The sequence below is a fragment of the Solanum pennellii genome, chromosome 10, assembly GCF_001406875.1.
Source record: "Solanum pennellii chromosome 10, SPENNV200".
Taxonomy (NCBI): domain Eukaryota; kingdom Viridiplantae; phylum Streptophyta; class Magnoliopsida; order Solanales; family Solanaceae; genus Solanum; species Solanum pennellii.
The window spans coordinates 6,581,168-6,593,986 of NC_028646.1; the positions used below are offsets into that span (position 1 = coordinate 6,581,168).

At 32.9% G+C, this 12,819-nt stretch overlaps 2 protein-coding genes across 3 annotated transcripts; one reads left to right on the forward strand and one right to left on the reverse strand.

The window, feature by feature from the left end:
- Positions 1 to 2,336: 2,336 nt before the first annotated feature.
- LOC107001766 lies at positions 2,337 to 4,476 on the forward strand. 2 transcript variants are annotated; one of them, XM_027912061.1, is made up of 6 exons: positions 2,337 to 2,447; positions 2,841 to 2,903; positions 2,981 to 3,387; positions 3,486 to 3,621; positions 3,781 to 4,361; positions 4,437 to 4,476. In XM_027912061.1, the coding sequence occupies exons 1-5, from the start codon at positions 2,373 to 2,375 to the stop codon at positions 3,982 to 3,984; spliced, it is 885 nt and encodes a 294-aa protein (XP_027767862.1). In that variant the 5' UTR covers positions 2,337 to 2,372; the 3' UTR covers positions 3,985 to 4,361; positions 4,437 to 4,476. The 2 variants fall into 2 exon arrangements, with proteins under 2 accessions (XP_027767862.1, XP_015055228.1); XM_015199742.2 differs by having other exon boundaries at positions 3,781 to 4,333.
- A 51-nt stretch (positions 4,477 to 4,527) lies between these two features.
- On the reverse strand, positions 4,528 to 12,074 carry LOC107032326. The gene is made up of 12 exons (XM_015233921.2): positions 11,370 to 12,074; positions 9,113 to 9,245; positions 7,703 to 8,515; positions 7,147 to 7,550; positions 6,979 to 7,074; positions 6,789 to 6,899; positions 6,608 to 6,712; positions 6,150 to 6,212; positions 5,666 to 6,072; positions 5,432 to 5,567; positions 4,693 to 5,273; positions 4,528 to 4,617 (listed from the first exon to the last, which is right to left on the reverse strand). Exons 4-11 carry the CDS (start codon positions 7,156 to 7,158, stop codon positions 5,226 to 5,228), a joined length of 978 nt encoding a protein of 325 aa, XP_015089407.2. The 5' UTR covers positions 7,159 to 7,550; positions 7,703 to 8,515; positions 9,113 to 9,245; positions 11,370 to 12,074; the 3' UTR covers positions 4,528 to 4,617; positions 4,693 to 5,225.
- Between the last annotated feature and the right edge of the window lie 745 nt (positions 12,075 to 12,819).

A 12,819-nucleotide genomic window follows, 5' to 3' on the forward strand; every position in this document is an offset into this window, starting at 1 on the left:
AGACTGTGACGGTCCGTCACGACTGTGACGGTCCGTCCTGCAGGTCCGTCACAAAGCTCAGAGACTAAATTTCAGTAAAAGGTCTGTGACGGCCCGTCGTGCCTGCGATGGTCCGTCCTGCCATTTCGTCACGAAGTTCAAAGAGTCGATCTCACTATCCAAATTTCAGAATTCTAAGTGTTTTGGAACGAGACCCCCTCGACGGTCCGTCGTGCCCATGACGGTCCGTTGTGGGATCCGTCGACCAAGACAGTTTTTCCAGAAATAAAATATGCTGCTCAAAACGACTAAACAGGTCGTTACAATGATGTATCATATACATTCACTTAAAACTGAATATGAAGGTTTATATATAATATTATAGTTTGTCAGTTTATAAGATTTATCATATACATCTGATAACTCATATGTATTTTAGGAATATGAATATGATGTATCATATACATTCATATAATTCAAGCATCTTATATTTTCTACAGTACAGCAAATTTTTGTTATTAGACAAGTACAATTTTATATTTTATTTTTTGTATAAACAGGGCATGAATTATGTTATTAAAAAAAATACCAGCACATCCATTGAGGTTTGGAGCGACTTTCAATTTTGATTTTGTGAATAAAATCAAATTATCAATAAAGGATGACGGCGTTGCAATGTTTAAAAAAACAATTTTTGGACCATATTTGGAAATTCCAAAATGTAATTTCCAGGGTCAGATTATTAAGTGTTTGTTGTTGTTGGAGCTGCGACATGAAAATAAAGATGTACTGCATGTTCGTCATGCTAATGGGAATGTATTGATGTTTGGTATGAAGGAATTTGCCATTGTAACTGGCCTAAAATGCAAAGGAAATGTTAAGGATTTTTCATATCCTAATTCCACTCCGAGCCGGTTATTACAAAAATATTTCCCTGATTGTCCTACGGGTATAACCAAGAGTCGATTGATACAGCGTTTTGCAATGGGTAATTGGGAGACCACACAGGAATCTGTGGAAATGGCAATACTATACTTCATCAATACTTTCATGTTATGCCATCTTGGTGAGACCTTCATACGTATAGAAGAATTTCTAATGGTCGAAGATGGTAGGTATGAAATGTATCCTTGGGGTCAGATGGCATTAAATAAGCTGACTACATCACTCAGGCAAGATTTCAACAAACGCAAACAGATGTATCGCTTATTTGGTATGCCTTATGCACTCAACATTCTGATTTATGAATGTGCATCTACTCTAAGTCCAGACCTTGTTGTTAAAGTAGCGAATGGTATTCCGAGGATATGTAATTGGACAGTGGTGGCTGAAAAGCCAAAATATGAAAAGTTAATGACTAGCATTTTCTCTGAGGTAATATTAATTTTAAATTATCTTTTAATAGTGTATCAATAAGCTTTATAATTTTTGTTGTAAATAACAGTTTTTTCGTTATACATAACATTGTTATAACATTAAACCATTTTAATTGCGGAATACTTGTTAAAACATTGTACCAACGCCAGATGAGGTGGAAGCCTTGATTTACTTGATAGTCAAGTGGTCAACAGAAATGAACTATCCACGCCACCTGTTGGTGCAAAAAAAGTGCAAATTAAAGATAAGTCAGGTTTTGAGGATTTTTCAACAAGCCCTCCTGATCATTTATTGAGAAGATCATCTCATATATCTGATACATCATCTCCACCACCACCCAAGAGGAGAAAGAACACTGATACACACAAAACAAAGGGTTCGAAAACTTTGTCAAAGCAGTTAAAGCCGCAATTAAATCAGTCATTCTCAATGCCATATGAAGAACCTACCCCGCCTGCTAATGTATCTTCTGCCCATGTATCTTCACAAGTCTCAAAAGATAAGCCTGTATATCCCGATATTGAAGAACTATAACAACATATGAAGGAATACGTAAGTAACGATATTTATTTTTTAATGTTAATTCATAAATATAAAACTGAATGTGTAATTTTTTTTGAATAGGTTGACTGTAAATTTGAGTATCTTGTGAATTTGATAAAGGCAAATCACATTGAGGTGATGAATTTTAAGAATAGGGAGGATGACCAACAACCAAAGGTAATGTATTGTGTATGCTTATTTTCGTTGTGTGTTATAATTTTCATAGGTCATTATGTTACAAATTCATTTAATGAAGGATATGGGCGGCAAGTCTACACCGCACATGGTTGAAGTTTCCGATGAAGAAGGCAATGATGGACACCAAGCAACCTCTCCGATACAACTGGAATTTGATGTTGACAGTCAGGTTTCATTTACTTTATTAATTTTGTATATAAAATTATATAATTTATCATTAACTTATTTTTCTTTAAAAAATAAAGACTAAAGATACATTGAAGAATCATCAAGTAATGAAGGACGTTTCAGAACTTCAATCCCCAAATTCAAATAGTCATCATACTGATGAAACATGTGAACACAGTAAGGTAATTATAACAGATTAATTTTTATTAGTATTCATCCAATTTTCAATGATACATGAAAATGTACCAGTATGATACGTTTAATTTTAATTATATTATTATGATACATTGCTGTTTTATTTGATCATTATGATACATTGCAGTTTAATTGGATTCATATGATACATGTTTTTTACTGTTCAAGTTAATGTGTATGATACTATACTTTTTTATTTAGTGTGTACGTGATACAGTACATTGCAAGATACATATCTATGTGACTACTTAAATTTGTTTGTCTCATATATACAATTCGTAGTTTGCTGTTATCTGTCCTTGATACATTAACAATCATTTTGTGTATAATTATTTGTTGTTTGAGGTATCATAAATTGATCAGTACATTTTTTTATTCAGGATGCTCCATCAGCGCAAACGCCTCATCATTTATTTGAAGGAACAATGAACGAAGATACATCGGTAATTTATTCTTCATGTATCATATCAATATCATATGTCTATCAATATATTTTTAATTATCAGTGTAAACCATATAGGATTCTACACCATCTGGTTCAATATCTCCAGATACACGAGAAACCATGAATACACTTATTGCTGATCTAGGAAGTCTGCCTATTCATGCAAATCAACAGAAGTTAACCGAAAATCAAAGTTTGCTTTCGGACAGTCAATTACCAATTGATATTTCAATCACAAATATTGTTGTCCGAAGCGAAATAAATACTCCTCATGCACGTATCCGGATGCCTTCGAGAAACTGCAAATCTCCTTATTTAACTTCATTTGGGTCAACTGAAAAAGGAAAAGCGGTCATGACTGATGTAATTCGTCCAAATTTTCCATTTCAAGGATGTGAGATCACAAACCAAGCCCCTTCATATCTGATTGATGAGTTTATTGAGTGGGTTACTACAGGGCTTCTTAAAGCTCATTCAAAAAAGTAAGTTTTATATAATAGTACTAAATCTGTTCAATTTTCAAATTGCAACTATTGTTACAATTTTGAATAACATTTTTTCATTACGCTTTATGCTATAGGAAACCATCAGAAGATAAATACAAATCAAGAGCATCTTCATTGGGTTTTGAAATGATGGATTATGTCGTTGCATTTCCGACAAATAAGAATTGGTTTTATGCCATGTCTCAGCCTAAAAACTGTTGGACTGATCAGGTAGTTTTATATATAAATGCTTTCATAATAATGTATATGATACATTGAGTAAATATGTTATATATACATATCAAAATCATATATCACTTTCAGTGTCTAGTATTTTATTTTTGTTAAATGTTTTTCAAATGTATAATTATTTTTATATTTTTTTTGTAGCACATCGATGTTATTTTTTACTACATTCGTAAAAATTCAAAACTTCGAAGCATGAATCAGTATAGATACACAACAGTCAATGGTTTGTTCAGCACACATATCAACAATATCCATGATAGGTATTATAACAATGAGGCTGATGATGATATTAGTACCCAAGAACACCTTGATCGTGCAAGAGCTGTATCAGTACATGAGAGGTAAGTAATCAACGTCATGAAAGGTTTTTCAATACCAGCTGGATTACCATGGCATCTGGTGGACGATGTTTATATTTCGATTAATTATGATGGAAATTTTCATTGGGTATTAGCTGTGGTTGAATTGAATAAGAGGTTGATACGCGTGTATGACTCTTCTTTGGGCACAAGGAAACGTGTATATTCTGAGGAGATAAAAAATTTGTCAAGGATGCTACCTTCTTACCTCATTGACAGTGGTTTCTTTGAAAACACTGAGTGGACAAACTGGTCAGTTCTTGATGCATACAAGGACAAACAAACGGGTGTACCTTTAGAGTCACATATTCCTTTCAACATTGAATACGCTGAAGGTATCATGCAACAAGAAGACGATAGCCTGTAAGTAATTTCAATTCTGGTCTACAATATATGTTTAAGCTATTTTACAAATTTATATTATGTATTTTGTTGTAGGGACTGCGGGTTATACGTAGCTACATTTGCAGAGTTTTTGAATGACCAACTTGTTATACCACCTGATACGCCGCAGCAGAATTGAGATGTTAACATCGCAAGATGTCCATCAGTATCAGGTGGTATAACAAGTTGGTCACTCAAAAACTCTGCAAATGTAGCTACGTATAACCCGCAGTCCCTACAACAAAATACATAACATAAATTTGTATAATAGCTTAAACATATATTGTAGACCAGAATTGAAAATACTTACAGGCTATCGTCTTCTTGTTGCATGATACCTTCAGCGTATTCAATGTTGAAAGGAATATGTGACTCTAAAGGTACACCCGTTTGTTTGTCCTTGTATGCATCAAGAACTGACCAGTTTGTCCACTCAGTGTTTTCAAAGAAACCACTGTCAATGAGGTAAGAAGGTAGCATCCTTGACAAATTTTTTATCTCCTCAGAATATACACGTTTCCTTGTGCCCAAAGAAGAGTCATACACGCGTATCAACCTCTTATTCAATTCAACCACAGCTAATACCCAATGAAAATTTCCATCATAATTAATCGAAATATAAACATCGTCCACCAGATGCCATGGTAATCCAGCTGGTATTGAAAAACCTTTCATGACGTTGATTACTGACCTCTCATGTACTGATACAGCTCTTGCACGATCAAGGTGTTCTTGGGTACTAATATCATCATCAGCCTCATTGTTATAATACCTATCATGGATATTGTTGATATGTGTGCTGAACAAACCATTGACTGTTGTGTATCTATACTGATTCATGCTTCAAAGTTTTGATTTTTTACGAATGTAGTAAAAAATAACATCGATGTGCTACAAAAAAATATAAAAATAATTATACATTTGAAAAACATTTAACAAAAATAAAATACTAGACACTGAAAGTGATATATGATTTTGATATGTATATATAACATATTTACTCAATGTATCATATACATTATTATGAAAGCATTTATATATAAAACTACCTGATCAGTCCAACAGTTTTTAGGCTGAGACATGGCATAAAACCAATTCTTATTTGTCGGAAATGCAACGACATAATCCATCATTTCAAAACCCAATGAAGATGCTCTTGATTTGTATTTATCTTCTGATGGTTTCCTATAGCATAAAGCGTAATGAAAAGATGTTATTCAATATTGTAACAATAGTTGCAATTTGAAAATTGAACAGATTTAATACTATTATATAAAACTTACTTTTTTGAATGAGCTTTAAGAAGCCCTGTAGTAACCCACTCAATAAACTTATCAATCAGATATGAAGGGGCTTGGTTTGTGATCTCACATCCTTGAAATGGAAAATTTGGACGAATTACATCAGTCATGACCGCTTTTCCTTTTTCAGTTGACCCAAATGAAGTTAAATAAGGAGATTTGCAGTTTCTCGAAGGCATCCGGATACGTGCATGAGGAGTATTTATTTCGCTTCGGACAACAATATTTGTGATTGAAATATCAATTGGTAATTGACTGTCCGAAAGCAAACTTTGATTTTCGGTTAACTTCTGTTGATTTGCATGAATAAGCAGACTTCCTAGATCAGCAATAAGTGTATTCATAGTTTCTCGTGTATCTGGAGATATTGAACCAGATGGTGTAGAATCCTATATGGTTTACACTGATAATTAAAAATATATTGATAGACATATGATATTGATATGATACATGAAGAATAAATTACCGATGTATCTTCGTTCATTGTTCCTTCAAATAAATGATGAGGCGTTTGCGCTGATGGAGCATCCTGAATAAAAAAATGTACTGATCAATTTATGATACCTCAAACAACAAATAATTATACACAAAATGATTGTTAATGTATCAAGGACAGATAACAGCAAACTACAAATTGTATATATGAGACAAACAAATTTAAGTAGTCACATAGATATGTATCTTGCAATGTACTGTATCACGTACACACTAAATAAAAAAGTATAGTATCATACACATTAACTTGAACAGTAAAAAACATGTATCATATTAATCCAATTAAACTGCAATGTATCATAATGATCAAATAAAACACCAATGTATCATAATAATATAATTAAAATTAAACGTATCATACTGGTACATTTTCATATATCATTGAAAATTGGATGAATACTAATAATGAAATTAATCTGCTATAATTACCTTACTGTGTTCACATGTTTCATCAGTATGATGACTATTTGAATTTGGGGATTGAAGTTCTGAAACGTCCTTCATTACTTGATGATTCTTCAATGTATCTTCAGTCTTTATTTTTTAAAGAAAAATAAGTTAATGATAAATTATATAATTTTATATACAAAATTAATAAAGTAAATGAAACCTGACTGTCAACATCAAATTCCAGTTGTATCGGAGAGGTTGCTTGGTGTCCATCATTGCCTTCTTCATCGGAAACTTCAACCATGTGCGGTGTAGACTTGCCGCCCATATCCTTCATTAAATGAATTTGTAACATAATGACCTATGAAAATTATAACACACAACGAAAATAAGCATACACAATACATTACCTTTGGTTGTTGGTCATCCTCCCTATTCTTAAAATTCATCACCTCAATGTGATTTGCCTTTATCAAATTCACAAGATACTCAAATTTACAGTCAACCTATTCAAAAAAAATTACACATTCAGTTTTATATTTATGAATTAACATTAAAAAATAAATATCGTTACTTACGTATTCCTTCATATGTTGTTATAGTTCTTCAATATCGGGATATACAGACTTATCTTTTGAGACTTGTGAAGATACATGGGCAGAAGATACATTAGCAGGCGGGGTAGGTTCTTCAGATGGCATTGAGAATGACTGATTTAATTGCGGCTTTAACTGCTTTGACAAAGTTTTCGAACCCTTTGTTTTGTGTGTATCAGTATTCTTTCTCCTCTTGAGTGGTGGTGGAGATGATGTATCAGATATATGAGATGATCTTCTCAATAAATGATCAGGAGGGCTTGTTGAAAAATCCTCAAAACCTGACTTATCTTTAATTTGCACTTTTTTTGCACCAACAGGTGGCGTGGATAGTTCATTTCTGTTGACCACTTGACTATCAAGTAAATCAAGGGCTTCCACCTCATCTGGCGTTGGTACAATGTTTGAACAAGTATTCCGCAATTAAAATGGTTTAATGTTATAACAATGTTATGTATAACGAAAAAACTGTTATTTACAACAAAAATTATAAAGCTTATTGATACACTATTAAAAGATAATTTAAAATTAATATTACCTCGGAGAAATGCTAGTCATTAACTTTTCATATTTTGGCTTTTCAGCCACCACTGTCCAATTACATATCCTCGGAATACCATTCGCTACTTTAACAGCAAGGTCTGGACTTAGAGTAGATGCACATTCATAAATCAGAATGTTGAGTGCATAAGGCATACCAAATAAGCGATACATCTGTTTGCGTTTGTTGAAGTCTTGCCTGAGTGATGTAGTCAGCTTATTTAATGCAATCTGACCCCAAGGATACATTTCATACCTACCATCTTCGACCATTAGAAATTCTTCTATACGTATGAAGGTCTCACCAAGATGGATAACATGAAAGTATTGATGAAGTATACTATTGCCATTTCCACAGATTCCTGTGTGGTCTCCCAATTACCCATTGCAAAACGCTGTATCAATCGACTCTTGGTTATACCCGTAGGACAATCAGGGAAATATTTTTGTAATAACCGGCTCGGAGTGGAATTAGGATATGAAAAATCCTTAACATTTCCTTTGCATTTTAGGCCAGTTACAATGGCAAATTCTTTCATACCAAACATCAATACATTCCCATTAGCATGACGAACATGCAGTACATCTTTATTTTCATGTCGCAGCTCCAACAACAACAAACACTTAATAATCTGACCCTGGAAATTACATTTTGGAATTTCCAAATATGGTCCAAAAATTGTTTTTTTTGAACATTGCAACGCCGTCATCCTTTATTGATAATTTGATTTTATTCACAAAATCAAAATTGAAAGTCGCTCCAAACCTCAATGGATGTGCTGGTATTTTTTTTAATAACATAATTAATGCCCTGTTTATACAAAAAATAAAATATAAAAATTGTACTTGTCTAATAACAAAAATTTGCTGTAATGTAGAAAATATAAGACGCTTGAATTATATGAATGTATATGATACATCATATTCATATTCCTAAAATACATATGAGTTATCAGATGTATATGATACGTCTTATAAACTGACAAACTATAATATTATATATAAACTTTCATATTCAGTTTTAAGTGAATGTATATGATACATCATATTCAAAATTATAATACACTGAATTTATAATATGTATATGATACATTCTACGACTGTACCACACATGTTGATTTTACTAAATACAAAACACAAAATTATTGACATCTTATACACCTTAAAACTGAAGAACAAATGATGCTTTTACTAATCGATAACACAAATTTACTGAAAAACCTTTAAAATGTACAAACATGGTGCTTTCACTAATACACAACTCAAAATTAGTGATAAACATTATGCATCTGATACACATTAAAACTGTACAAACATGATGGTTATACATCATTTTACAAACACATGCAACAATTTAAAATTAGGGTTTTATCAACAAAACACAAAATTATGAATTTTAAACACATACCTTAGGAAGTGTGGGTCTGGAAACAACATGTGTAACTTTTCTTGGCCTTTTTTTTATGGATTTCTTCAGTCTTTTTCTTTGGCTTAACTACATTCTTGTTCTTCATGAATAATGGGTCATGCAATCTTTGGATCTGTTCTCAGCCCACATTTCATCATCAGAATCATACACACGTTTAGAATCACCATCTCCAGATTTACCCTCTTCCATATTATTTGTAAAAGCACACGATGAAGAGAAAGAAGGAGACTAAAATTTTTACCCTTTAAAAACTTAGAAATTTAAATACTTGATGGAGACTCCTACAAAAAACCAAATTGATATGGCTGCAAAATTCTACTGGAATTCAAATTTAGAGTAAAATCTAGAATAAAAAATCTGCTAAAACGTGGGGAAGTAAAATCCCTTAAGGCGTGTGGTGAGAGAAAATTATCCTCCTAAAATGTGAGGAAATAAAAAAGGAATAAAATTTAATATGGTAACTTTTAATTGGGGCTGTTAATGGGGAAGTGGGTAGCTTGAAAATAGGATTTTATTTTGGTAAAGTAAAACTTGTCAATTGGCTGAAAAAAGGGTGGAAATCTATATGTATTTTTTATATTTTTTTAATTGGGGGAAATAAGGGGTGTTTGAAATTTTTATAATAAGTAGGAATAAATGGTTATTAAGGTAATTAAAGGAGTGTATTTAAGTAATTTTTCCATTATTCAATAATCTAACTAAGAAAATGAAGGAAAAGTAGTGTCAACGGGCTTCCATGAGAGGGGAGTAAGACCGCTTTGAATCCGCACATAAGCTTGTAACATAGATTTCCGAACATACGAAGCTACGTATCATGTTTTAGACACATCTGGGAGCTATACAAACAGTTGACAACTATAAAATATACTTAATACAAAATTCCAAAGAAACTAGTATAAAGCTCATGCTAACTAATACAGGATAAATGACAGGGAAGAAAATATTATGAAGCTTACTTTTAAGGCTCCATACAGTAACCATTTTTACCTTCATTATTATTATTCACTTATTTTTTTAATTATTTTTTTTTACATCTTAACGAGAGGAAGGCATAAACTTCATAGCATTACGCGCCAAACAGTAAATGCAAAGCAAAATTAGAACGTGAGAAAGAAGTAGCCAGAAATCAGAAACTCAATACCAATAAAGGAACAATCATAAAGAAATTAGTCTTGGCATGATTTGGGGACGAGATAAGACAGAGACATACCACAACATACTTGTTATAAAAAAAAACGAAAAGGGCAAATCACAGTAAAAACTGGGGTGAAAAGAGCCTCATACCGTGCAAGACATCATGGGCATCAAATAATGTGGTAAAATAGTAGATGAGCCTTTGAAGCAATGCAAAATACAAGAAAAACTTAGCCTAAGGCAGGCTGTGAACAGGGACTTACGGGAAATAGAAAATAAATCGGCCCATTTAACACATAGCAAATAGTGCGACAGGCAATCTCCATACCGATATGTTTTCAATATTTACTCTAATTTATTAAAGGATAACAACATTAAATAAGAGGTAGAGCTTTGGAGATTCAAACCGAAAAAGATGTGAGAGGAGGTTCAATATCACCAAACAAACATTCAAGAAGGAAATTTGCAGCGGTAGAAGGAAATTTGCAGCGCTACTCGAACCAAGAAATGATGAATCTTCCATATTGAATGAGACAACAATGACTTGAATCAACAGAAGATTGAATCATGAACAAGACAAATATTATACTAAAGTTCTCCATTTCCCATTTCCCAGCAGCAATGACACAACGACACAATAGTGAGACATATCCGGAACAGAAGAAAACCAATAGAATGCTTTGAAAGGAACACTACCTTGTCCGGACAGCGAGCAATCTAATTCATACTATTTACACTAATCAAGATACAAACGAAATAAATAAACCACGACAGATTGAGAAAACAAATTTATCTATAGTAAACTAAATTTGGAATTTCAAACCAAACCACAAACCATAGACAACAAGATGAGATCAATTAGCAGTAGAAACCAACAATGAACTCAAAGGGGTATGAACCTTCAACATTTTGGGAAAAAATATACGTAAGGAGGCATTTTTCAAGCTTGGAAGCCATATAATTGATGACATATGCAATATACACATTTATATCATATATCGACAGAACTTAAAAGAACAGTGAAGCAAAATGAGAGATTGTCATTCACACAGAGACATAGAGGAAACATAAAAACTTGTACAGTGAAGAAAAAGGCTTTTACCTCATAATGAGCAACGAAATGGGGCAACGAGTTTGAGAGCAATTCCATTACCACAAGTCAGACTCCGACAAACTCCCGTAAACAAGATACGAGTGAGAAGGCCAAACAAAATCTGAACCTCACTCTCTGGTTTCAGGACTTAATCTTAAGTATTTCATATATAGCAGCACAGCCAGCAGTTTTTCTGTGATTTCTTCTCTAATGATAACTCCCTCAATATTTTGCTCTAAAAATTTCCCAACCTTTTCCCCATTTTATTTCAACTTTTTTCCAACTTTTCTCTTTATCAATTCACTTTTTTTCTTTTTTAAAAAGTCCCCCATAACAATGAAGACAGTAGGGTATTTATAGAGGGAAGATTTGAATTGAAAAAGGCGGGAAACAAGTGTATTTTTTTTTTGAAACTCAAATTTGAATCTTCTCTCTCCAGGATAAGGCTGCTGGAATTAGCACCATCTTATACAAATTCCTCAATGGCATAAATGAAGTTAGCCGTCCATTTTGATGAAGGATGGTTGAGGCGCAAGATCGAGACACCTGTTCGAGTAAGGATGATTGAAGTGGACTGCCGGGTTGGGTATTTGCTGGAGTTGGGTCGATTCCAGCTGGGTTTGGAACTTGCTGGAAATTCTCGTCTCTGGATAAGAAGAGAACATATAGCAGTTGTTTCGTGGTGTCTTTTGGTATTGTTGTTCGTATTAGTATTTAGGCTGCTGGTGGGTAATGTTTTGGAAAGAGTTTCTTTGGATAATTGGGTTGGGTTTCCTGGAAAGGAGAAAGAGTTGGGCTGGCTTGGCAAATTGAAAGAAGAGGGCCTAGCATCTGGTCATTAAATGGGTTAGATCTTGGAGTTTTTTTTTCAAAAAAAAATAGTCAAATTGAGTTAAATTTAAAAATTCAGCTAGAACCTAAATGAGATGAATTAACATTAATTTATTAACGAGCTTCTTAATTTCAAAGAAATAAAATAATAGACTCAATTAACCTTAAAAGACTCAGAATTAAAACCATAATTTAAACTAAGTTAATTCAAAAAAATAAAATATTTTGAGATGATTTTCGAATATTCATATAATGACACAATTATACACATAATTGTGAAAAGTGTTTGAGTTTTATATGGGGCTAATTATTCCAAATCGTTTGAAAATTAACAAGTTCAGAAATTAATTATTATCGGGGAGGATCAAAATTGGGTGTCCACAACCCAGCTTGACTCATTACAAGAAATGTTTATAATATCCGCATCAAGGACAATAACAAGATCTTCGGTGATGACGGTGTCTAGACAATTTTCATTGTCATTTTCTTTAGTTTCCTCTTTGTTTTTATTCTCCCTCTTCAACTTCCTGCAAAACTTTTTTTTGTGTCCTTTCATGCCACAATGATAACACTCAATATCCTGAAGTCTGTCTCTGGATTTGCTACTATTTTGTTCTCTACACAGAGA